Below are 26581 nucleotides of genomic sequence, written 5' to 3' on the forward strand. Positions count from 1 at the left end.
GAAATCACAATTGAATAAAAGTTCCAGGGACAAAATACTCGCCATTTCTTGAACAAAACTGTATATAGCTAGTTTGAGGGCATCTAGTTGAAATAATTTATTTAGATTAAAATTCTATCATTAAAAAAATACATGTACTGGGACTTCCCTGGTGGCACAGTGGTTAAGAATCTGCCTGCCAATGCAGGTTCACAGGTTCGGTCCCTGGTCCGGGAAGATCCCACATGCCGTGGAGCAACTAAGCCCATGCACCATAACTACCGAGCCTGTGCTCTAGAGCCCACAAGCCACAACTACTGAGCCTGAGTGCCACAACTACTGAAGCCCGCATGCCTAGAGCCCGTGCTCTGCAGCAAGAGAAGCGACCGCAATGAGATGCCCACGCACCGCAACAAAGAGTAGCCCCACTCGTCGCAACTAGAGAAAGCCTGCGCACAGCAATGAAGACCCAACGCAGCCAAAAAATAATAAAGTTCAGAAAAAAGTACTTGTACCTATGGTAATACAAAAAGGGCGGGGCTTGTTTATATTTTGTTTTCCTTTAATGCACATACTCATCATTTATAGACACACAAGCAGATTGTTGAATAACTTGGTTTTCTGTCAATTAGCTGTGCATCAACATGATAGAGAATTATTAATATGCAAGTCTTGATACCAGGCAAATAATTCCTTTTCCTCTTTTTCCAATTCGTCATCTGGCATGAGTTCATTAACTTTCACAATGTCAAAAGATGGGGTGGAGAAAACAATCGTCTCTTTTTGCTTTGTACCTGGTGTGTCCATTTTTGGTTCCTAGGTAGAATTATAAATAAAAGTGGAAAGTGTTTTATATTTGGTTTTTACTATTTTACATTTTTATATTTGACCGTTCATACTTAGCCTCTTCTCAAAAAAATGTATAGCAGATTTTTTTTAAATTACAAAGCAAAACATGCATACATGTTCATTGTAAATACTCGTGCAATGTAATATATTGAAGCCCACTTTCCACACTATAGTTCTTAATAAGTGTAGCTAGAAACGACTTCCATTTTGAGAAAAACACTATTAGAGATGTGCTGAACCAACAGTGTCAACGTACAGAAACAATAGGGTTTTTTGCCAACTCATGCTGATGTGGAGCCAAAATGACTGGTATTTATCAGAATAGCTACTCATATTGTCTAAGAATTTTTAAAATGTGTTACCAAGAGGAATGTAGCTTTATACTATCCAAGGTATATACCAAATGTATGTGTTTCATCCTTGAACTTGTTGATTAGGAAAATTCTACTTAAGGAAGTAGAATTACTTAGTTTGAATATTGTCCGAAACAATGAATTCAGTACAAGTTAAACTTACAGTCCCTGCAGAAGCATTTTTTTCTTTAGCCATCTTATAAGCTTTTTTCATTTTTTCAACTTTCATTTGCGCTTGCTTGGATCGACGACCCAGATGTTTAATTTGACTTTGCTCTTGGTAGGGCCGATATAAAGGTTGAAGACTTGATAAAGATGAAGGGCACCTAGAAAATATTTGTAGTATAGATAGGAAAACTGCACAAAATAAAATTTAAATGTAAAGCAATTTCCAAATTTTATTAAAGCATCCTCTAGAAAATATATCATAAACCTCAGTGCTTGGAGCAATATTGCACATAAGATTTTAGGCCAAAGTTATAATTTCTGCTTGAGTTACACAGCATAGTTGTTTGCCACTTGTGAAGGTGTATAGATGATGTTTATGATGATGATAATGAAAATTATAAAAATGTGGTATCAATTTAAAATCAGTCTTCCTGGAAAATACAGTGTAGTAGCCATTTGAATCTTTAAAAATATATACTATATGCTAACACCAAAAAGTATTACATTTCACAATGGCTGAAACAAGTTGTTTTTATCAGTGTTGGGACCAGACATAGTAGGTGCCATGCTCATAGTTCCCTTAGCCATAAGGCACATTGGCCTCACTTAGCCTGAGAGCTTTCTTATGAAAACAAGAGCCCATGTTCAGGGAAAGTGCCCCCAAATTAATACCTCCCCTCCTAAGCTACCCTTAACCAGTGACTGATGGGTGTTGGTGTATAAATATCCCAACTCCCTTGCCCTCTGTGGGATAACTTGAGTTGTGTGTTCTACACTGGCTAGGACATTCCCAGGAGGGAATAAGCTCCAGTTACCCACAGTGACAACTTGCTTGCTAACATACACTGTTTTGGCTGCCTTCACTTCCCTGTTTCACTTCTCTACCCCCTCTCATCAGTGGTTCCTGGGATCACCTCCCAAATAAACTACTCATACTCAAATCCTTATCTCAGGGTTTACTTCTGGGAGATCCCAAACTAAGACTGCATTCAAAGGAGCCTTTAAGAAAGTACTTTTCCCTCTTCAGTTGATTTAGAATTTGGCTACTTATTTTGTTCTTTAAGTGACTCATTCTTGGATAATCAGTAGCGTAAGTCTGAATAGCAGGGAGACTACAGTTATATATGGTGGCAGAGAGAATTACATCATTTATTTGACCTTGGTGGTAATAGGGTTAAGTTCCATATTCAATGCTTATATGGATGAGCTGGAGAAAATCTATTGCATGATGACAGACTGCACCCTTCACCAGGCCATCTGTCTGGCAAATGTATAGCCTTGATCAGAAAATAAATGGACTAAATTATGTTATTGGGTCAGCACCCACTCATCTCTACTCCTGAAAAAAACCCAGCGTGTTTGCCTGACAGTGGGTCACCAGTGTCTTTTCATGTATTAAAGGAGTATTTTTCATTTCAAATATGACTGTGTGAAAATAGACTACCAACAGGTCCTCTTCAGTCTTATTATCTCTTTTTCTTAAGAAAAGAAGCTTAATTTGTAAATAAGATGGGCTAGGTGAGACTTGGTAATGGAAAGAGAAAAGGAATATAATTGGGGCAGTCATAGTCTGTCCATGTTGTTTCAGATCATAATACAGTCTATTTTGCTAGAACATGTTTTTCTATAATGTGAATTGGCTCACATGTTATTGGTAAAGAAGGGAATAATGTCACTGTAATTTATATGCAATTTATCCTTTGCAAAGGGAGCCAGAATAGCAAGACTAGAATTATAACCTTCAGTAGAAAAGGAAAAAGTTCTCCTCTGTGCAGCATGGGCAAAGGGAGCCCTTTTGGTTGCATTTATGAAAACAAGAATGAGCACCGGCTTAGTTGCTTCACGGCATGTGCTATCTTCCTGGGGAAGGAGTCATGGGAGGGAGCGGATATGGGATTATATGTATAAATACAGCTGATTCACTTTGGTGTACAGCAAAAACTGGCACCAACAGTGTAAAGCAATTATAGTCCAATAAAGAGCTTAAAAAAAAAAACAATGAGCACCAGCACCTAGGGCTCTCTCCCCAGAGAGGCACCCCCAACACACACAATCCACCCTTACTGCCCTCCACTGTACTCCCTGCCTTGAGTAGTTCATGGTTCTTGGCAGGTCACACTGCCTCTCACGTCCCCTTAAAAGGCCACCACATTGGCCCAGGGCTCTACTTCCATCTGCCCTGTCTTGGTGCCCACTACCTGCTCTAACTAAAGAGTCGCCAGCATTTTCACTCTATTGTACGTTTTTTATATTTGCTGTGGCGGCCTGTCTGGTGGTCCAAGTTATCTCCCCAGGTACCAATTGTCCTTTTTGTTAGTGCTCTGTTTACAAAGTTGCATAAGTTTTGAGCAATCTGCCCCAACCCCTTTTTCCCCTTATGCTCTGTTATTATCTTTCATGAGCTATTTGGCAGAACATGAACAATCTCCAGAGATGCCCCTAGTATTGCAACCCCAGTGAAGGATCACTTTTACCTAACTTGAGAAACAATCTGTAGCTGGTGCTGATGCATCTCTTCTGTTTTTGGTCTTTGTAATAGATACTTCATTTCTTTTTTTAGACGGTTTGAGATTATTCCAGACTCTGCATAATCAACTATGTCATACATTATCATTGTCCTGGGAATGTTTTCGAGGTTCAGTCTTCGCCAATAGTTATTTCTGCCACCAGAAGATGCAGGGATCTCATCCAGAAGACTGGAATACTATATGGAAAAAACAACTAAGCATGATTGGCTGTGGTGCTCTAGAATGTTTTTAGACACATTTCCCAAGGATCTACTCAAATGTTACTTCATCCAAAAAGCATTCCTTGATCCCATCTCTGAACAGTATTGGTATCTCTCTTCTATGACTCTTATTACTGACTACTTGATGTCCTAGCTATCTGTGTATGTTTCAGCTCCCCTACTGTGACAAGGTAGGATCCTTGTCACACAGTATCATGCACATAGTACTACACTCATTAAATATTTATTTAATGCATAAACACTAAATCTTTAATGCAATTATAACTCAGATAAATGAAACTCAGGATGGGCCTGAAAATTGAAAATAGCTATGTGATCTACATACGTGGCAATGCTTGTTCATGACATGCTTGCATCGAAAGGACGTTTGCACAAATCTTTTTTAGAAATAATTAGTTCACCTCTGGTGCTAAGTGGCGAATTTCACTATTTTCATTTGGAGTATTTGTAGAAATCCCACTTTTCTTTTTTTTAAATTTAAAATATCAAATTAGGAATTAAAAATGTAAATAATGTAAATCAATTCAACCTTATAAGTGTTCATTCAAGAGGTGGGACTAGGGCAGGAGGAGCTACAATCCTGGCATCCAGGGTATAACACACACATACTCTCTCTCTCTTGCACTCTCACACTGCACGTATACAAGCAGTCCTCCCTTTGTATCATTTAGGCATGCAAGAATTTCAATCACCACCATTTAGTCAAATAAGTTCAGTCCTTCAACAACACAGTTCAAATTTCAGTTACCACAGTATAACTGAGTTAAATGCATAAAGTATTAACTCTGCTGCTAGCTCTTCAGTCCATAGATTACTACAAAAATAACAGATGTGCATGGTGGTAGATGACAAATCATGTCAGTTCTTTCAAAGTGTGTCAGTGACTGGTCACTGTGGATCTGCTTTTTAATTCACACACAGACAGTAAAGTATGTAATTATGTTGTCTCTTTGTCTCCCAGTAATAAACCTGTGTGACATTTTACAAATAAAGACAATCAAAAGAGGGAAAAGTCCAACAAAGAAACAAAAAGTGGTAAAGCTGGAAGTGAAATTCAAATCAAATGTAAATAGAGTTCTAGAAGAAATAGGTGACCATGGGGATGTTGACACTGCCATCATTCAAGACACTGCAGCTAGGCTGCTAGAGGAACTTGGTGAAGGTGAACTTATCAACATACATGGGGAAAATGGCAGTGATGAAAAGGGTAAAGTTTTCTCAGAAGAAGTAATGTTGGCAAAAAAGGAACTTCATGTTAAAGGAGCTCTGAAATATTTCACAACATTTAAAGTACAAAGGATAGGGAAATCCTTGGCGGTCCAGTGGTTAGGACTTGGTGCTCTTACTGCCAGAGGCCTGGGTTCCATCCTTGGTCAGGGAACTAAGATCCGGCAAGCTGTGTGGTGCAGCCAAAAAAAGTACAAAGGATAAAATGTTGGCAGGTGATCGAAACTTAGAAAGAAGTATGACAGTTTGCCAAGGCGTAGAGAAGATGCTCACGCCCTATTGTAAATTATATGAGAACAAGAAGGGAAGCACTGTCTAAACTGCTCTTGATAAAATGATTTTTTTACAGATTTATTGAGATTCACACCTCATATAATTCACCCATCTAAAGTGTATAATTCAATAGTTTTTAGTATATTCACAGTTGATAAGCTGTTTACAAAGAAGTACAACATTTTAAATTCTGAATTTTTTTATATTTATTTTTATTTATTTATTTGGACTCTGCCAGGTTTTAGTTGAAGCACGCAGGATCTTCGTTGCGGCATGTGGGCTTCTTAGCTGTGGCATTCGAACACTTAGTTGCAGCATTTGGACTCTCAGTTGCAGCATGCATGTGGGATCTATTTCCCTGACCAGGGTTTGAATCTGGGCCCCCTGCATTAAGAGCCCGGAGTCTTACCCACTGGACCACCAGGGAAGTCCCAAATTGTGAATGTTTCTAGTGTTTTAAATTATAGGGTACTAAATAAATGTTTTGCTTTTTTTCATTTTCCTATATATTTATAACAGAGAGTAAGAGAGTTTTTAATGTTTTGATAAGATTTTTTAAAGGCACGGAACAATCACGATTTTTCCCACTAATGATTAAGTTTGCCCTGCAAGGTTTCCGCTTACATGGTCATTTTCATGGCCCTGCACTAACGTGCAAAGTGAGGACTGCCTGTGTATTTTATTTCTCGAGAGTAGAATGGTAAAATGGGTAAACATCTCGGTATTGTCAATGATTTGCTCTGTACTTATTAGCCACATGACCTTGGGTAAGTTTTAAAAATCTCATTAAGCTCCATTTTTCCAATCTGTTAAAGGGTCACATAATTTACAAACTTGAAGAGTAAAGGAGATAATAGGCATTTAAAGAGCTAAAAACAATGCTGTGCCCCTAAAGGGCTCAATAAATGTCAGCAGTCATCATATCTCTTTCAATACGCCTATCTGGGAACTTCTTTCTGTGGCACCAATTCTTGGCATAGTTACAATCTGCAAGTATGCCACCCATGTCCTTAGCAAAGAGAGTTGACATCCCCAAGCTCTACTTATTTCCAGGTTCAGTCCCCTAATCCTCTAGGTTAAAGCTCTAAAAGAAAGAAAACACAATTGGGAGTCGCTAAAGCACTGCATTAATTTCATATTTCACATGGAAGCAACTGAATGAACAGTTAAGGCCATTTTTATTATTATTATTATTATTATTAGCTAGAATTTTGGGATCCCTTGTTTCTTTAGAACCTATAAAACAAGGGTAATAATAGTACCTACTTCTTAGGGTTGTTATGAGAATAAAAGGAATTGGTATTACATCAGCATTTGCTATTATTACTACTCAGGTATCTAGTTTAAATTTCCTCATTTAGCACTGCTGTCTGAATAGTTATGCAAACCAGAAACCTAGAAGCCATGTTGGACACTTCCTTTAGCTTACCTCTCTGTCCTCAAGGCCCACTGCTTTTATTCTCTAATTATCTCTTGCATCTGCAGCCTCACAGCCCTAAACCAAGATACCACCATTTCTCCTAAAATATTGCTGGAACCTCCAAACTAGAAGGCTCTTGGTGTCCTTTAATCCCTTATCTATAATAGATTGTAGCCAGACGGATCTCTTCATGTATTAGATTAGATCACCTCATTTCCTGAAACACTGCACCAGCTTCTCATTGCACACAAAATCAAGGAAAAAAATAAATAGCTTACTATGGTCAAAAGCTCTGCATGATGATCTCTTACCAGCCCTCTAGCCTGACTGCATACCACACCTTCTGTGCTCTCCCTTCTCCAGGCCCACAAACCTGCTCTCGGGCCCTGTAGTTTGTCCTGCCACAGAGCCTTTCCCTGGGGTGCACCACCTGCTCAGCCATAGACTGAGGCTGTGACACATTGTTGATTGCCTGCCTATCAACCATTTCCCACTTCTCGCTTACTTATGGAGCCCTGATTTTTTTTCACATATGGAACAGACATATGCTCTGGGAAGGAAGGCCCTGGCACCTGAACCATGATTGTTCTAAGTTAATCATGGGGAAATGATCCCGTTTCCCTTTACAACGATTGGTTTAGGGGGAGCATGTGATCTAGTTCTGACCAATGGGACCTGAGAGGAAGTCTGTTGGGGGCTTCTGGGAAAGATTTTTCTTGAGATAAAGAGAAAAAGATGCTGACTCCTCTTCTTCCTGCCTTTGAATGTAGTTGAGAATGTGATAGTCATCTTGTTTCTATGTGAAGGAAGCTGAGAGGACTGTAGAGAAGCTGATCAAGAACACTGATGTCCTTGAGCTGTGGCACTAGCTATCCCAGGATGCACCCATCCAGGGACTTCCTAACATGGGACAATAAATGTCCTTTATTGTTTAAGCCTCTTATGGTTGCGGATATTCTGTTACTTGTAGCAGAAAGCATCGAAACAATAATAGAACCCTTCCTTACTAGGTCAAATCTCTGTCATGTACTCTTTTTAGTACCACATATTTACTTTTGATTTTTTGATTTTTTATTGAGATAAAATTCACATAATATAAAATTTAACATTTTAAAGTATAAAATTCAGTGGGTTTTTTTTTTTAGTAAATTCATGATATATATCACTACTAATTCCAGAAACGTTTCTATCACCCCTGAAAGAAACACCACATTTCTTACCTAACACTCCACAGACACAATAAGCAATATATCATATGATTCCATTAATATGAAACATCCAGAGTAGGCAAATTCAGAGAGATGGAAAGCAGATTAGTGGTTGATAGGGGCTAGAGTGATGGAGGAATGGGGAGTGACCGCTTAATGGATGTGAGGTTTCCTCTGGGGTGACAAAAAGGTTCTTAAACTAGGTGGTAGTGATGTTTGCACAACACTATGAATGTACTTAACGCCATTGAACTATACACTTTAAAACGGTACGTTTTATATTGTGTGTATTTTACCACAATAAACTAATGTATGATTCTTTCTTCCTGGAGGATAGGGTCACATGGCTTATTTTGCTGTTGTTTGTTTTCAATATCCAAATCTGAATTCCTTACTTGCATGTAATCTTGCAGAGTGACGATATCTATTTCATCAGTTATTCTGAACTTCTGGAAAAGACATTCATCTTCCATAATTTGATGATAAAATTTCTTTTTCCCCATTATTTTGCAAGCATCAACCACAGCCTATAAAGAGAAAAGAAAATACTTTCATAATAGTAGTATAATAGCAATAACTATCAGCACACAGTTTACATATTTTTGAGACAAATACATCAAATATTGTTCCTTTCTCTAGTAGCTTGCTATTCAATAAAAAGACCGTATTTACAAAAGAAGATTATACAGATTTTTAAACCACTTAAAATTTGTTTCCATAACCATATCTACATAGTTTTAAAATGTAGCTAGAGGAGTAGCTGAGTTGACAACCCTCAGAGGACCATAGTTTTGTTTTTTGTTTTTTCATCTGTTTTTTCCCCCTTAAAAAATATTATTTTCCTTTAAAAAACAGAACAAACCTCTAACATCATTCATGCTGTCAAGGCAGAGAAAGTTTATCTGGTTATTAAACAGGTTGCCCTAGGAACCGCAATGAAAGGTACTGGGGCCAGCTCTCTTTCATGTGGTAGTTGATATGTCGCCCCCAAATGGAAACATGTATGTTTCAGAGTGCTAAGACCTCCCTCTCCTTCAGGCTTTTTTCAGTAGCAAGAGTAGCAAACAAAGGTTTTTTTTTTTTTTCTCCCAAATGTCAACATTTTGTACTCAAGGAAAGCATCTGAGAGGGCAGAGACAGAAGAATCACAGAAAGCGTGGAGGCTTGAATCCAGTCTGGCTGTATTTACACCATACCCTTCCACATATACCTCTCCTTGTGCTAAGAGCTATACATAGACTGTGAATAGAGACTTAAGTGCTCCTCACCCTCCTTCCCAACCCCAAAAGTATGTGCTGACTCTTCTAATACATATTTATATTACATATCTGTGCTTCTGGCCACAAAGGTTATGCTTATATGAAGGGAGACTGGCATGGATGAAAACTCAAGCATCGTTTGATTCCAGATCAGTTTACTTTTTCCTTAGTATCTCAGAATGTGATACTGTGAAAGTATGGGAACTCTGTGCTTTAATGCTGATATAAGGCCATAGAATAGTGTTCAAGACAGGATTGAAACTCACTTAACACACAAAGTAATAGCAAGCCTTAATGTATTTCTTATTGTAATTCTCACTTCTGTTATCCAGAATATTTCCTATTTATTTCTTTATTTAAATTCCAAAGCTTAGAACATAGACACATAGGGAAAGTGAAAGAAAATATTCAAATGGTTGTAGTTTAATTCCTAATGCACTAAATCAAAGGGACGGAAACAGTTTGCTAAAAATGTGATGGAACCTTCCTTTAGGCAGATCATTTTTGCTTTCTGTTTCATTAGTTTCTTTAAACACTATGCATCTAAAGAAAAGGCAGTATTGCCACATATCCCCATTATGCTTTCTTGCAATTAATTTCCTGTGGGTTCTAACTAACCATCCCCACAGTGACACTAAAGGTAAAAGCAAACAGTTGTACACTGAACAGGTCTGAAAACCATATAATTTCTGCCTTGAGAATTTCTTTAGATATAACTATATTTTACTAGCTCAAGTTACTTAGAAAGGGTATTTCTTGTCAGTTCCTCCCTACTCTACTCCACTCAGCCACCACCACCAATCTCTCCAAGCCCCAGTTTCCTTATTCATAAAATGCCTCAGCTGTGTGGCTCAGGTGTGTCAAGCCCATCCCTGTCTCTCAGCCAAAAAATCCCCATGCCTGGCAGCACGGGGCAGGCTTGTTGCCCACTTGTAACACGGGTTTGAAAAAAGTTCGCCCTCCAATGGCCAAGATATTCTTTCTCAGACATTGGCCGTGTATGCCCAGATTCAGGAAAGTCCTTCTGGATAGGAAGGGATGGGAATAAAGAGCCCAGCCCCAGGAGAAAGGGAAGGCTGTAAACTAGGCAATGATTCCAGGAGAGCAGCCAATCAGACTAGGATTCAAGAGGCAGGTTCCATTCTTGGTGGGTGACTCAAAGGGTCAGAGGGGGGCATCTCTAAATTTAACACCTCCCCTGATAGCTAGCATCACTGTGGCCTAGGAGCCCCAATAGCCCTGTGGCTACTTGCTGGCCGAGATCCACAGCTGGGCTTGTCAAATGGAAATATGGAGAAGTGTTCAAATCTCAGTTCTGGCCCTGACAAGCCTCTCCAAGTTCCAGCTTCCACACAGGCAAAATGCGAATGACACATACATACCTCACCAGAGTTATCAGGGGGCCATATAAGAGGCGTGTCTAGCGGGGTTCCTGACTCAGAAGTGGTTAAGAGCATGGGCTCTGGAGTCAGGCTCACTGGGTCTTGATGTCAGTTTGTAGTTGTGAGACCTTAGGCAAGTTACTTAGTCTTTTTAAAATGAAGACAATAATGGAATCTATACTCTAGAGTTTATGAAAATTAAATGACAATGCACATAAAATGTTTAACATCATACTTGTTCGTGCTCAGTAAGGGCAGCTATCACTAACAATGTTTTTCCTTTTTACATTAATGCCCAGTCCTCAAAAAGAACAGGGATCTTCAATTTAAAATAACAATTGCTGGATGTTAATGTTTAAAAATTGGCAATTACCCAGAGGTGTCCACGTCATGAGGCAGGACACCTTTAGGACAGTGCTTGTCAGACTATATTGTGCCTACGATCACCTGGGGGTCTTATTAAAATGCAGAGGCTGATTTAGTGGGTGTGAGGTGGGGCCTGAGAGCGTGCATTTCTAATAAGCTCCAGGGGATGCCATTGCTGCAGGTCAGCAGACCACACTTTATTTTATTTTATTTTATTTTTTAAATATTTTTTGTTTTGTTTTTATATTTTTATATTTATCTTTGCAGACCACACTTTGAGTAGCAAGGCTTTAGAATATTCTAAATATAGTTGGTGGACTACTACAGTGACAACCTTCTTTAAAAAAGAATTGCCCTATATATATACAATGGAGTATTACTCAGCTATAAAAAGGGATGAGATGGAGCTATATGTCATGAGGTGGATAGACCTAGAGTCTGTCATACAGAGTGAAGTAAGTCAGAAAGAGAAAGACAAATACTGTATGCTAACTCACATATACGGAATCTAAAAATGGTACTGATGAACTCAGTGACAAGACAAGAACAAGGACGCAGATGCAGAGAATGGACTAGAGAACTCGAGGTTTGGGGGTTCGGGGGGTGAAGGGGAAGTTGAGACGAAGTGAGAGAGTAGCACAGACATATATATACTACATATATATACAACTGTAAAATAGATAGCCAGTGGGAAGTTGTTGTATAACAAAGGGAGTTCAACTCGAGGATGGAAGATGCCTTAGAGGAGTGGGACGGGGAGGATGGGGGGGACTCGAGGGAGGGTGGGGGGGGACTCGAGGGAGGGAGGGAATATGGGGATATGTGTATAAAAACAGATGACTGAACTTGGTGTACCCCCCACCAAAAAAAAAAAAAAAAAAAGAAAAAAGCATTGCCCTGAAAATAGATCATCGAAGTAGGTAACTGAAAAGAGATCTCTTTTTTATAGACATGGCTATTCAACTGTTTTAGCACCATTTAAACTGCCTTCACAACTCTGATGAAAATCAGTTGATGATATATGTGTGGGTCTATTTCTGAATTGCCTGTTCTGTTTCGTTGATCTACACGTTCTGTCTTTTTGCCATCACTACACCATCAGGATTACTGTAGCACTTTAAGTCTTGAAATCAGGTAGTGTAAATCGTCTAATTTCGTTCTTCTTCTCCAAAGTTGTTTAGGCTATTCTACATCCTTTCAGTTGTTTTTGCTCGTGTGCATGTGTGTGTGTGTGTGTGTGTGTGTGTGTAAATACATGAGAAATGCTGTTGCAAAATGATAAGGAAATGAAACTAGAACTGGATATAAGAACGAGGGAAAAGATGGAACAACAAAAAAGAATTGGTGAAACTCCCCTCCTTCATAAGTGAACTTAGATTAAACATCTGAATGGACTAAAACTGACTTATTTCTTTCACATTGAGAAATAAATAAACTTAGTAAAGTTGTATCAATTTGCTAAAGACACAGTGCCTACATTCAAAGAGCAAAAACATTGAGTGAACTTAGACTGAGAAAATTTCCATTTCTACAAGTTTTATATTAACTATGAATCCACATATTGCCAGAGTTTGTTTTAAAGCTGAACTAAAGGGGAAAAGGAACCCCAAACTGTTCTCTGCAAGTTGAGTATGTTCTGATCATTTAAAACCCCTTATAATGTTTAGTGAAAAACTCATGCTGAATAGTATAATCACATTTTAAAAATAAGAATGAAAAATTTAAAAATATATTTATGTGTGTATTTTTATGAGAAAAAAAATGAAGGATACGCAACAAACTATTAACAGTGATCACCCCAGGTGAATGAAAGTTTCAGCACAAAGAAGAAAGGCATAAAGGCATATTTTCCTTTTTTTTTTTAAATCTCTGTGCTATTTCCTTTTTTTCAATAGTTACTTTATAATTAAAATAAAATTTAAGTTATTATACAGCATTTTAATGCATTGTGGTATATACACAGTGTTTCCCAGTCATGGCCTCTACAGTTCTCATTTGCTCCAGCCTGGGCATAGCAGGGTGTGCCAGGAGCTGTCTTGGGAAAACTTCAGTTCCTAAAAAAGTCCCATTATGTAACCTCAGAAAAGCAACAACTGACGACATTTTATAGGGACAACTATAAGCCTATTCTGTAGATAAATGTGGCATGAATTTATCTCTGGAATGGAGAATAAGTATGAGGGTAAGTCAAAAATTATCTCCACTCCTGTTATATTAAAACTTCTGTTGGGCACACTGTCTTATCAGCACTTTCCGTTCAAGGCTACTGTGTCCACAGTCACTGCTGTGCAGGTGTGAACATGTCACAGCAGTTCATTTGTAACTGTGATGTGAGCAAAAATGGATGCCCCACTTGTGATTTGCACAAAAGAAGAGCAGTGTGCAGTGATTTGTGTGTGTGTGTTTGTGTGGCCTGAGGGTGCACCTGGTGCCATTATTTATCGAGGACTGTGTGCAGTATGGAGAAAGTGTTTTGTCGCGAAGAAGTGTGTATGAATGGATAGAGAAGTTCAAGGAAGGTCGCACAAATGTTAGCCATCAAGAAGGAGCTGGACACCCATCTACGTCCATGACTGATGACAAAATTGAGTGTATATGTGAAATGATTCTGTCGAATAGACAAGTGACGGTGGATTATGTTGCAAATTATTTGCAAATCAGCCATGGTTCTGCCTATGAAATAATCCATGACAGACTTAGGTTTTGAAAAGTTTGTGCTGAAACCTAAACTTCAGATTAAACGCAGAGGACTGCTATTCAAGGGTGTTGTGACCTTGCATAACAATGCACGTCCACACACTTCCGTCCACACACTTCCGCCCACACTGTCGACACTCTGAAAAAACTTCGTTTTGAGGTGTTAAAGCATCCTCCCTAGAGTCTGATCTTGCTCCATCGGACTTTCACCTGTTTGGTCCCCTGAAAGCAGCCTTATGAGGACCAAGATTCACTTCTGATGAAGAAGTGAAGACAGCGGTGCATTTGTGGCTCTCAGCTCAGCCTAAAACATTTTTTTAATGAGGGAACACTAAAGCTTGTTGACAGATGGACCAAGTGTATTGAAAAGCAAGGAGATTATGTTGAAAAATGATTTGTCTTTTCTAAAAGTTAATTAAACTAAATTCTACAGCCAGCATGTGAATAATTTTTGACTCACCCTCATATCTACTTTCGCACTTGAAGTTATTCTATACAAATGAACAAATATTAGTGTTTCTGAAACACCATAGCCCACATGAAATCACTAGTCCTTTTGATACATTTATGAAACCAAGCTAAATTTTCTCTGATATTGCTTGAGAAGACATAGAAAAGCAGTCTCTTTTTCTTTGCTAATATTCTTCAGAGCATACATGCTGCACATGCTGGATCTGGTCAGAAACTGCCAGGTTGTGTGGTCGTCTATCCTCAATACGTTCCATTACTGATGATTTCAGGTGGGCCATACTTTTCATGTAAAATATTTCCAGAAGGCTACAAAAGAATAATCTTTGATATACGGTTTATAAAAGGTTAAATAGGAACAAAATCTATGCTGTCGATCTTCGCTATTGAAAAGGCGGTACATGGATCAGCAGCAGTGGGAGCACCTGGGAGCTGGGTAAGAACACAGAATCTCAGGACCCACCCCAGATCTACTGAATCAGAACCTGCATTTTAATAAGATCCTCAGGTGAGTCCTATGCTGTAGACACAATTATGATGAATGTTCCTGAAAGTTAACAGTACAAGAACTCATGTAAAAAAGGATAAATATTTTAAAAGTTGCTTTTCAATACTCTAGCACACTTTTTCTAAACATGCTATCGGAATCAAGAAAACAATGATAAAATACCATTAAAACAAAATTGCATCAAATGTTCTGCATAATTAAAAAGCCCTGACCAATAGGCCACTGTAATTCATTATTAACAAACCAACATTTTCATACAAAGGAAACCGATGGATATTTTCTATGGCCTTATATAAGTAATACATTCCAAATATTTTTTTAGCTAATAAACGGAGACACTTTGAAACATGATGTTTAAAAAAAATACTACCTGCCTGCTGGGCTGTTTAATGGCAAAATAATGCAGTCTGTATACTTTGAATGCAATTCAGATACCACATAGATGTTAAGAAGCTAAATTAACACATACTCTACATCATGAAACATCACCTCACTTGACGGCTTTAATAAATTTTTTCCGCTGAAATACTTGTAACCGTGGCCTTCAGTGTGAAGAAAAATTTTAAACACGATGAAAGGTGGAAATGTTTCACCACTAAATCTGAAATAAAGACCAAAATTAGTCACCTGGCATCAGGTTTGGGGCTCAGTTGCTTCTCCCCCTTGTACTTAAGACCATTCCCATAGTTTCTCACATGCAGGGTAAAGGCTATACCAGAGCATAAAAAGAACTGGTAATGAAACGGATCACAGAGGATGAAAGAGTCACACTTTTGCATGTGTGCTCACAACTATTCTCATATAAACTGAACTGAACAAACTGAACACATCATGGGAGATGAGAGCTACTCTCAAGGCAACTTTTGGCTTGAGAGTCATGCCTCAATTTCTTCACATAATAAATGTAAACAAGAACAACACATTTACTTTGTAATTATAACTTGAGAAGTTATGACTTAAGAAAATAAACTTCTAAGATTTCTTCATATTAACTAAGTACTTCTTGAAATAAATCAGCATAAAAACATTACCTGAATCTAACTTTACACTTCATGCAAGGATCTTTAACAAGCTCAGCCTCTAAAGGGCTTACTTTCTTCAAAATTTCATGTGTCACGTGATGTTCCTGAAATAGATGATAGTGTTATAAACAGAATGCAGTACCCTGCCCAGGCACAATTTACTGAAAATAACAGAGGGGACATGGCAAAGTGAAAGTACATCAGACTCGGTGTTCTAAAGATCTGAGTTCTAGTCTTGGCTCCCCCACTTACCATCTGTGTAGCCTTGAGTTAGTTGCTTTATCCTTTTGGCCTCCAAGTTTGGGTATGTGTCCTTCCTTGAGATCCCAGGCACTGTTCTTTCCCTAAGACAGCACTTTTCACAATGTGTTGTAACTAACTATAAATATGTTTGTGTTTCTTACTAGACTGTAAGCTTCATGGAGGTAGGGGCAGTGTATTTCTTCTTTACCGTTGTATTCCTAGCACCTAGTACAGTGCCTGGAACACAGCAGGTGCTTAAGAAGTATTTGATGTTGAGTGAATCATTGTAAAATGAGGATGATAATAGAAATGTTACCAGATTTTAAGTGCCTTTTATATACCACATACTACGTTAGGTGCCTTATACACATAACCTCATTTAATCCTTACAACTCAGCAATATTATTTGAATATCATCATTCCCATTTTACAAATGAGCAGGCTGAGGCTCTGGGAGTGTCTGTAACTCATCCAAAGGCATAAAGGTAGTAAACAAAGAAGCCAGGATTGAAACTTAGATCTGTTTGATTCTAAAGCCCCCACTTTCCCCCCCATATGACCCTGCCCAACCTTTATTCCTATGACAATCACATAAAAATGTACATCAAAGGGCTTTTAAAATGACAAAGCATCATTAATATAAGGCAGTAACTTGAAGTGTTAGGATAACAGATTAAAAAAATAATTAATTTCCTTCTTTCTGTTACTAAAAGTCTAAAATTATGACAAACCAGCATTATGATAATTAAATACAAGTTTTATATATGAAGACAATAGACAATGGGCCTGAAAAGTCACGGGTTTACCTGGGTGGGTTTTCTCTGAGGTATTCTGCTTTTACTGACATCAGAAATGGGTCTGGGGACTTCCCTGGTGGCACAGAAGTTAAGAACCTGCCTGCCAATGCAGGGGACATGGGTTCGAGCCCTGGTCCGGGAAGATCCCACATGCCACAGAGCAACTAAGCCCGTGCACCAGAACTACCGAGCCTATGCTCTAGAGCCTGCAAGCCACAACTACTAAGTCCACGCGCCACAACTACTGAAGCCTGCATGCTTAAAGCCTGTGCTCCGCAACAAGAGAAGCCACCATAATAAGCCCGCGTACTGTAACAAAGAATAGCCCCTGCTTGCCACAACTAGAGAAAGCCCATGTGCAGTAACGAAGACCCAACACAGCAAATCAATCAATCTTTAAAAAAAAAAAATCCAGAAATATTCATTTAGGGTTAACCAAAGAAGAAATCCCACAACCCCATGCAATATTATTAGATTCAAATAGAAGAGATTTTAAAAGGTTATATAGTCTATCTTTAACACACTTTTTACCTAATTATATCTGTCAAAGCAAACAAAAAGCAAAATACATACCGCTGCACAAATTGTATGCTTAAGGAGCTGAAACATTGTTTTGTCAAGATAAGATAACCAAGCTCTCTGTATCCTGTGAGCTGAAATATCTTTATTTCTGAGAGGAAAAAAAAAAGAGCTTAAGATTTGTGAAGTAGTTTTCATTTTCCTAAAATCTTGGGGAACTCTGAATTTATGCTTCCTCCTCTTGCACCTCCCCATCCCCCACCCTAAGGCTGACCTAATGAGGAACATTTGGATGTGGTAATTAGAACTGGTCATCTGCAGAATCTAGTCAGAATGAGGATATGAAATACTTGAGAATATTTCCCTTGAGATTAAAAAAAAAATCCTGGCTAAAACTTTATCATAAAAAAATGTGCTTTCTAAAAACATCCATGACCTAAAATGATTCCATTATAGTTAGTTCTTAAAAACGCTCTCCAACTAGTTCAAGCACTAAGAAAATAGAATGTAGAATAGCTGAAGTTACAGAAGGCCCAATTTTCTTCTGGGAGTAGACGACCATGCCCTAGGAAAAGAAACTCCCTTCTCTGATCTATGTTTGAACCAGGCACATCCCAGTCAGACCAGAGCATTATTCTACCTATGATCATGTCCCAGCACTGGCAGATTTTAGGGATCTCACTTTCCAATAACTGCTCCCCCCAACCATATCATTACCCCTCACAGGGCTACATGCAAAGAGAGGCAGATACTCCTGGATAATGCCACAGTTGGCTGGCAAAGTGCAGACTGTAAGATGTAGAGTAGAAAAGGCCTGAAGTATGGAAATAAACCCTTGAATACTAGCTGATGCTATTTATTAGCTGTTTAACCTTCTGCAAATCACTTACCTTCTTCCAGTTGCTACTTCCTCACTGATAAAATGTAATAACAAGACTGCATTACAGTGTTGTGTCAGGATCAAAGAGATGTGTGTTAACATGCTTTGTCAATTATGAAATATAATCATAATTATTATTCAATTCAAAAGTAATTTAAAAACACACGAAAACCCTCTAATTTACAAAACAAGAAGTGTTTGATGTTAGCTGGGTAAATACCATACGGAAACTGTCCAGTTGTGGAAGATGATACAAGGTGAAAGATGGCTACTTACTGTTGTTTTCCCTTTGTCTTTACAGTATTTGACAAGTGTACTTTGTGACCTTTTCCCAAGCATGGATTATCTGATTTTGGGACACCATTCACTGATGTCTTCAGGGAATGACTCATTTTCCTCACAATGAAGTATTCTGAAAGTACATAAATTAAACATTTGAGGTCATAATCTATGTTATCATACTGTCTGGATGAGACAAGCCATATGATTGTTGCGCTAATTCCAGAACCCCTGAAAAAGGAAGGTTTCACAGATCTCTTAATGTTGCTTACATTCTTTGTGTACTACAAATATTACGAGGTATATGGGAAAGACAAGTGGATCTATCCATAGCCTTCTAACTGGTCTCCCTGTCTCCAGTCTCTTCATCCTCCACACTGTAGCTGGAGTTAATTTTTTAAAGCAATAATCGAATCTCATCATTCTTCAACTTAAAATCTTTCAGGGACACCTACTTTCCTCCAAGCTAAAGTCCAGACTCCTTAGAATTGCATTCAAGTCTTTTCACAATCTAGTTCCATTCTCTTTCTCAAATCTCAAAATATCAGCTTTCCACTAGCATCTCTATACTCTGTGAGAACAAGAACTTCTTGCCAAAATCAATGTTTTACAACTCTGTGCTGCTGATCATGCCATTTCCTCTATCTGGAATGACTTCCCTACCACCAGCAAACATCAATTCATCCTTCAAGACCCCAGCTAATTGATGCCTCTTCTCTGAAGTTTTCCACTGTCTTTTTTTTTTTTTTTTTTTTTTTTACGGAACTACTTACTACTGTCTCCAAGGTCCCATAATACTGTATATGTTTTTCCTTTACAGTATTTCTCATATTGCATCATAATTTGGTTTCTTGGCTGTCACCCCAACAAGCTTGTTGAAGGCAGGAGGCATCTTGCTAACTATGGAATCCCCAGTGTGTATAAGAGTGGAGGGTTTTTACACACTTTCTAAAAACTTTTTATCCTAGTTTTATCATGGAATAGCTGTGAGACTTCGGGCAAATCCCTTAACCTCTCAGTAGCTCAGTTCCCTCCCTGGTAAAATGAGAGGATGTGGGGTAAGTGATTTGATTCCACCTCTGATTTCCTATCCTTTGACACATTACTCCAGTTTGGAAGCAGCTGCCAAATTCTTAGTCACTGCTTAGTGTCTTGTACTAAACCAGGGCCTCTTTATCTTTTCTTTTGGTGCCATGGGCCCCTACAGACAAATTCCTTCTAAGAACTATGTTTTTTAAAATGCATAACATAATATATATGGGATTACAAAAGACTCCAATGATATTGAAATCATTGTTGAAATATTTTCAAAACCCAAATTATAGAAATGTCTTCTTTATGCATTAAATAATATGAGAGCTCTAATAATTACTGTACTTTTGAAGTGGTAATGAGTAGAAATGATATTTCAAGAAATCTGCTGTGAGTGTAATGTGATATGAAAATACTGTGCTTTCAATTGAAGACAAAGTCACAGGTGCTGCTGATACTACTGTGGTTTGTTACCTACACTATAATTGAAAGAAATGATAAAGTTCAGTTAGAGGTTAGTGAAAATAAAGTTGCAATTTTTCCCAAGTTCATGTACCCCCTAAACTAAGAATTTCTACCCTAATTTATCACTTATAAGTCACACTTTTATATACATATGACATTCCATTACTGATGCAGAGCCTTCAGGGTCTCCTTAATATTTCTCCTTAGGGATGGGAGTGGGGATGGCCTGGAATACACTCTTCCCTTGAGAAAGAGAAAAGCGGTCCTTAACATCCAGAAGCTGACCTGGCACTTGCAGCTGGGCTTTGGTGTTAACCCTAGCTTCCTAACACCACCGAACCGAGAGCAAAGCCCTGCTTCCTTGAACCTGCCCCAAATCACTCAACCAAGGCCCTAATCCTAGAGTAAATCTTTCTAACACTCTCTTACTGAGACGCCCCACTGTTTCCCAAGGTGTGTGTTTTCCTAGCAGCAACAAGAAATAAACCCAGCTTGTTCAACTACAGATGTGCTCCTAGTGGTCTTTGGCTGGAGGGCAGTGACACAGAACCACACAAATCCCCCAAATCTTCTGGATGCCTGCCTGGATGGGCTTACGCTTGCTATAGGGTTAGAATATGAAATTCAGAATGAAACATGAAACACAACCCCATTATGAGCCACTATAACAATTGTTTAGGTGAGATCACAGGCTTTAAAGGCTGACTACTTAGATTTGGATCCTGCCTTCCCACTTTCCTTCTGTGTGGCCCTGCACATATCACTTGTCTACGCCTCAGTTTCTTCATCTATTAGATGGGAAGTAATAATCGTGCCCACCTACTTGGGTTGTTAGAAAGAAAAGACGGCTACGTGTAAGGAGTTTAAGTCAGAGCCAGGCATATAGTAGACGCTGTTGGTGGTGGTTATTCTTGTTAATAACATAATTATTGTCATTATTACTTATTTCTACTAGGACTAAGGGACAAACGTTTGATTCTCAGTGAGGGACAGAAGCTTAAGTATTTTAAAAAGGAAAAAAAAAATGTCAGGTCTTTTGAGATTAAAGGACGTGGCAAATTAGTTTACATTTAAAATCTTAGAAATGTCCAGCCCAGAGTGAAAAAAAAAGAAAAAAACCCCACAAAACTAAAAACCTTTTGTGAGGTAAATCCAGGCCCCTGAGGTCGGCGGCTTGCGACTGAGAGGCTTTCCAAGCCTACCGAGGCCTGTCGAGCGCCCCCGTCCGGCGGCCCTCGCACGCAGGATTCTCAGCCCACGCCACCCGGCGCCCAATGGCAGCGACGAAAGCCGATTCCCAGCGCGGCCCAGGGCCGGGCGCCTCCCTCCTCGCGCCCCCGCGTGCCGCCCACACTGAGCTGGCGCTTTCCCGCCGCCTAGCAACCGCCGGCGCAGGGGCGGAGCCTCACGGAAGGCGGGGCTTGCGTTCTCTCACCGCCTGAGGCGCGACGCGCTGCGGCTCAACGACGCTGCTTCCAGCCCAGGCTTCCCAGCTGAGCCTTGGCCGGATTGAATTGGTTGTACCGCCGTCATCCGCACCGCGGCATTTGCGATCGGAAGAATCGGGCCCTAGCCGGCCGCCGTAGCCACCTCTCTGTAGTGGGCGGGGCCAAGGCTGGGGTGACCCCGCCGGAGCCGCCGCTGCCAGCGACATGTTCAAGGTGAGAGAGTGGAGCCGGGTCACAGCTGTCACCGCCCCCTCCCGGCCTCCCGGAGCCCTCCCCGCGCTTTCGTGGGCCTCTCCGGGGAGCAGGCCCGGCTCGCCCCGAGGTTTTTCCCGCCTCCGTGCCGGCTGCGTCCCGACCCCGCGGTTCATTCACTGGTCCGCGTGGAGCGTGCGGCTGCCGGGCGGAGGCGTGAGACCCGGGGGTGGGTGGGGCCCTTTGGGTTGTGCTCTTGTGAATAAAACACTTAAAAAAACAAAGTACCCCTCAAAGTATCCAACCTCCGGCTGGTGCCCTCTTGGGTTCGTGAGTAGGGTTAGGCCACCTCGGGGCACTGCGGGGTTCGGCTTTGGTCGCCTGACAAGGTCAGGTTTCAGGACGTGGTGTATGAATAGGAGAGGGTCACCTTCGAAAAAGCTGCTGCAGGAAGTCGGGGAGGCTGGCGTGGGAATGGCTGAGTGAGAGGGAGAAACTGGAACTTCTCTAGCCTTTCCAGTGAACATGATATAGTATGGATAGGTCGACCCCCTTCTTTACATTTTATGCACTCGTGTCCTTTGAAAGAAATAGACTTTTATAGTGAAGAGTGTTTTGAAAATCTGCATCTTAACATGGAGGCATTATTCTACTTTAAAAAAAAACGGATGATGTTTTCTATCATGAAAAACATCATAGGCTACTAAAAAGGACTCTACAAAATCAAGTCTTAAAGAAGCAGTGCACCCATAAAATAGTGCTAATGAAATCTGCACTACTCATTTAACTTTTATTGAGCTTCTGCAATGTGCTTTGGCTGCATTAGGACAGACTATAAAATCAGAACATGGTTTTGGCCTTCCAGTCCTGGCATTGCCACTTTCTAGCTGTGTCACCTTGGGCAAGTCACTTAACCTCTCTGAGCCTGTTTTCCTATTGGGGAAATGGGGGAAATAACATCTACCTCGTAGGGTGGTTATAAGGGATAAATAAGTTAGTATGTGCAAAGCACTTGGAAGAGGTCCTGGCACATAGAAGTGACATCCAAGTATTTGCTTTAATTTTGTTTTCAGGCAGCTCAGTTTAGTTAGGACAACAGATCCCATAAGCAACTTGTGTTCATTTGATAAATTTGTGTTGAACACCTATTATGTGCTAGGAGCTTGGCTCGTTTTAGGGTTGCAGCAAGAAAGGATATGCTGTCATAAGTTTATATGGTTATCAATGTACTGTGGTAGTAAAAAGGAGAGCAGGATCTGTCTTACCAGGGGTTTGCGGTTCTTGGCCCCTCAGAGGATCTGTGAATATAATTCAGGGGGTCCCTGAACTCTGATGGGAAAAAAACAATCTTTTTCACTAATCTTCCACTGCAGTTTAGCATTTCTTTCAGTTACACATCTAGGTAACTGTTTAAGTTATCTATTTCTGGATAATGACTTTAAAACAACAATGATTTATTATTTCTCACCATCTGTAGGTTGGCTGGGCAGTTCTGCTGGCATCTCCCAGTGGCTCAGTTCAGCTGGTGGCTAGACTATGAGGTGGCTTTACTCCCATATCTGTGGGCTTGGGACCCCTCAGTGTGGCTGTCTTGGGCTTCCTTACATGGTTACTGGGTTCCAAGAAGGCTAGTCCCGATGCATAAACACCTGCTTGCATCAAATTTGCTGATGTCAAAATGAGTCATGTGGCCAAGCCCAGAGTCAGTATGGTGGGGGACTACACAGAACATGGATATGAGGACATGTGGTTCATTGGGAGCAATTCATTTAATAAGCTACTGCAGCAGCAAACTACAGTAGTATTAGCAGTACCTGTCACCAGTTGAAGTCAACACGACCAATGCATGTCACAGAGATTTTCATATCCCATTATAGTTGTTGCAGATCTCTAAATATCATTTATGCTCATCTCTACATCAAAGTTATAGTAGTTATAAGACTCACTACTAGATCTTTTTATTTAATGAGGTGGTAAAGAAGCACATATTACTGTATCACGTTTGGGGTCTTAAAAACAATCATATTGCACTATAATTGGCATTTTATGCAATTAGTAGCATTATTTTGAGAAGGGGTCCATAGGGCTCACCAGACTGCCAAAAGAAGTCTGTGGTGCAAAAAAGGCAAGGAACCCCTGGGGACTTCAGGGGAGGCAAGTTTTGAGAGACATGAGTTCCTCAGGTGGCTGAGCTGGGGAACAGCAGCAGTGGTACTCCATTGGGGGAAGTGCCAGCAGCTCAGTTGTGCTGTGTCAAGGGAAAGATAAAGAGAGCTGAAATTGTCGAAACACATACTTTGAGTAGAAAAACTCACAACAAACCTTGATGGATACCAAAATGTAAGGAGGAAGAAGAGAGGAGGCCAGCGATTTTCGAGAAGCAACTTTTGATAAGTAGAAATAGGAGCACAAGAGTGATATTTAGAAAATTAAGGGAGGAAAGTTTCAAGGACAGGCTATGTTAGGATGCTTCCAGTTGGGAAAACCCAATTGCTTAAATAGTAAGGAAAATTATCTCGCAAAGTCCGGAAGAAGGGTGGACTCCAGTGGGTCACCAATGCCTTCAAGGTCCCCATCTCTTTTCTTGGCTCTCTGAAGTAAGATTGGTTCCCCTTGTGGCTGCAAGATGACTGCCAGGAACACACGCTTTCCCATCCAATAGAGCAAGAGAGCAGACAAAACTCCCAGGCTTGGATTACACTCTCCCTTCATTCTGATTGGAGCAGCGTAGGTCAGGTGTCTGCCCTGACCAATAGCCAGTGCCAGGGGAATGCCATGCCCTGACTGGCTTAGACTAAATAGGGTCAGCTCAGGATGGGGTCCCTTTACCTTAATCACCTGGGAAAGAAATGAATCCATGAACACAGTTGGGGAATGGAGACTGGATGTGCAATGACAACGTCTATTACAGAAACGTGTTAGATGGGTTTGGAGAAGTGTTCACTGATTTGGGCAATTTGATCGGGAGGCTTTCATAATGTTTATACATGTGGGTTTACTGATGGAAGTGAAAGCTAGATTAATATGGGTTGGTAACTGAAAGATGAGTAAATGGGGTTTGTAAGCTTGACTGTCAAGGGAAGGAGGGAGAATATAGTAACTAGAGGGACGTGTTTGGTCAAGATTCTAGAGTTGTTTTGTGGTTGTTCCAGTATTCAAGATTTGGCAATGTTTATGACCTCTGGAGCAATGTCAGGAGGGAACTTTTATAAAAGAATCCCTTAGCTTTGAAAAGGAGGAGAGATTGTCCCCTGAAGGGAAAGAAGGATGGCAGTAATTGTAGACTAGTGGTTCTCAACTGGATGGTACCACCTGCCTCAGGTATGTTTTAGAAACTTGGTTGGTTTTTCATGTCTTTAATTTAGTTGTGTTGAATATTCATATGCTAAAATATAATGCTTATGTCTTTCCTTTTTGTTCTCCATTGAGTTACTGTCAAATCAATATGCTGGTCTCCTTTTTTGGACTTATGTGTGTAGGTGGGTGATGAATTTTACTTCAAGATAGCAAGAGTTACTTAGAAAATTATTTGTCATAAAATGGCAGTGTCAGGTCTAGTAGGTGAGGACCAGTGTTTCTCAGGCTTTAATGTGCATGCAACTCTTGTTAAAATGCAGATTCTGATCCAGGAGGTCTGGGTGGGGGCCTCAGAGTCTTCATTTTTTAACAAGCTCCTGGGCGATGTAGATACTGCTCATCTTCTGTCATACTTTGAATAGCAAGAACTGAGGCAAATTGGTAGATGGATGGTTTCTTGTGTTTTCCAGGTGAGTGATTTTTATGAGCGTGATGGGATTTGGAAGAGGCATTGACCAAAGAACAAAAAAGATAAGTGACAGGCTTTGAGGGCTCTGCTGAGAACTGCTACTGGCCATCTGTCGTGATTGCAGCCTGGAGTGGGGATGAGCAAATGGTAGGGCTTAATCAGGTTTGAGAATTATCAGTTTGGGTCAACTAGGACTGGAGGACAGAAGAGTTGATAGTATAGGTGTTGGTGGAAAAAGTACAGTTTGTGTGGCTAGTTATGTGCTTATACAATGAAAATATTTAAACTCTAACCATTGTTTTGATTTAGCTATCCATCTTCAAGTCAGTAGGGGGCACTGGTGGATTACAAGACACATTTGAAAAGCTGCCCAGTATTTGCATTCTACTGCAGGAAGCAGCTTTTCCAGCTACAAGAAGCTTGAATATTGACTACATGCACCCAGTCTCCAGATTCATGTTATTAGATTTCATTCGTTGCACAAGTGTTTATCACAGTTCATCTATGGGCTGGGCACTCTGCCATACCTTGGCAGGTATAAATGAAAAGACCCATTTTTTCTTAGGAGAGAGTCCCCCAGTTTGGCCGCATATCAGAATTATTTGTGAGACAGTTTCCAAGGCCCTGCCCATGGGTCGGATTTAGTTTTTAAGTGAGGTCCAGGAACCTCTAGTTTTGAAAAAGCCCCCCAAGTGACTGTGAAACTTGGGTTTCAGGAGCTCACTTAGGTCATTAGTGGCAGAGACAGGAACAGTTCACTCAGATGCAGTGGGATAAGTGCTCTGATGTAAAAGGGTTGGGGAAATGTAGAGCAGTAGGTCTTTACCTCGACGGCACATTAGATTCACCCGGGTAGCTTTTATAAGTCCCTATGCCCAGACTGTATCCAGACCAATGCCATCAGAATCTCTGGGGTTGAGATCTAGGTATCTAGTTTATATGGCACGTAGCTAACCTTGAGAACTACCAACTTAGAGGAATGAGAATCAGCAGGGGGCATCAGGAGACTTGGTAGAGGAGAACATGCTTGTC

General features: G+C 40.1%; 2 protein-coding genes across 7 annotated transcripts in view; one reads left to right on the forward strand and one right to left on the reverse strand.

Moving 5' to 3' along the window:
• Positions 1-580: 580 nt before the first annotated feature.
• On the reverse strand, positions 581-21387 carry CXHXorf58 (chromosome X CXorf58 homolog). Of its 2 annotated transcripts, XM_057719147.1 has the most exons (9): positions 21280-21387; positions 18644-18779; positions 17542-17638; positions 15938-16032; positions 15396-15507; positions 8622-8753; positions 3824-4053; positions 1345-1507; positions 581-795 (listed from the first exon to the last, which is right to left on the reverse strand). In XM_057719147.1, the coding sequence occupies exons 2-9, from the start codon at positions 18757-18759 to the stop codon at positions 619-621; spliced, it is 1122 nt and encodes a 373-aa protein (XP_057575130.1). In that variant the 5' UTR covers positions 18760-18779; positions 21280-21387; the 3' UTR covers positions 581-618. The 2 variants fall into 2 exon arrangements, with proteins under 2 accessions (XP_057575130.1, XP_057575131.1); XM_057719148.1 differs by lacking the exons at positions 1345-1507; positions 3824-4053.
• Positions 21388-21574: 187 nt separating this feature from the next.
• Positions 21575-26581, forward strand: part of APOO (apolipoprotein O) — an 85345-nt gene continuing 80338 nt past the window's right edge. For 4 of the 5 annotated variants that reach the window (XM_057719149.1, XM_057719150.1, XM_057719151.1 and 1 more), the window contains exon 1: positions 21609-21804. In XM_057719149.1, the coding sequence (XP_057575132.1) occupies positions 21796-21804 (9 nt within the window). In that variant the 5' untranslated portion in view covers positions 21609-21795. Of the gene's footprint in view, positions 21805-26581 lie in introns of all 5 variants that reach the window. The other variant, XM_057719153.1, reaches the window with a different exon arrangement.

Source organism: Hippopotamus amphibius, chromosome X, assembly GCF_030028045.1.
Source record: "Hippopotamus amphibius kiboko isolate mHipAmp2 chromosome X, mHipAmp2.hap2, whole genome shotgun sequence".
NCBI lineage: Eukaryota > Metazoa > Chordata > Mammalia > Artiodactyla > Hippopotamidae > Hippopotamus > Hippopotamus amphibius.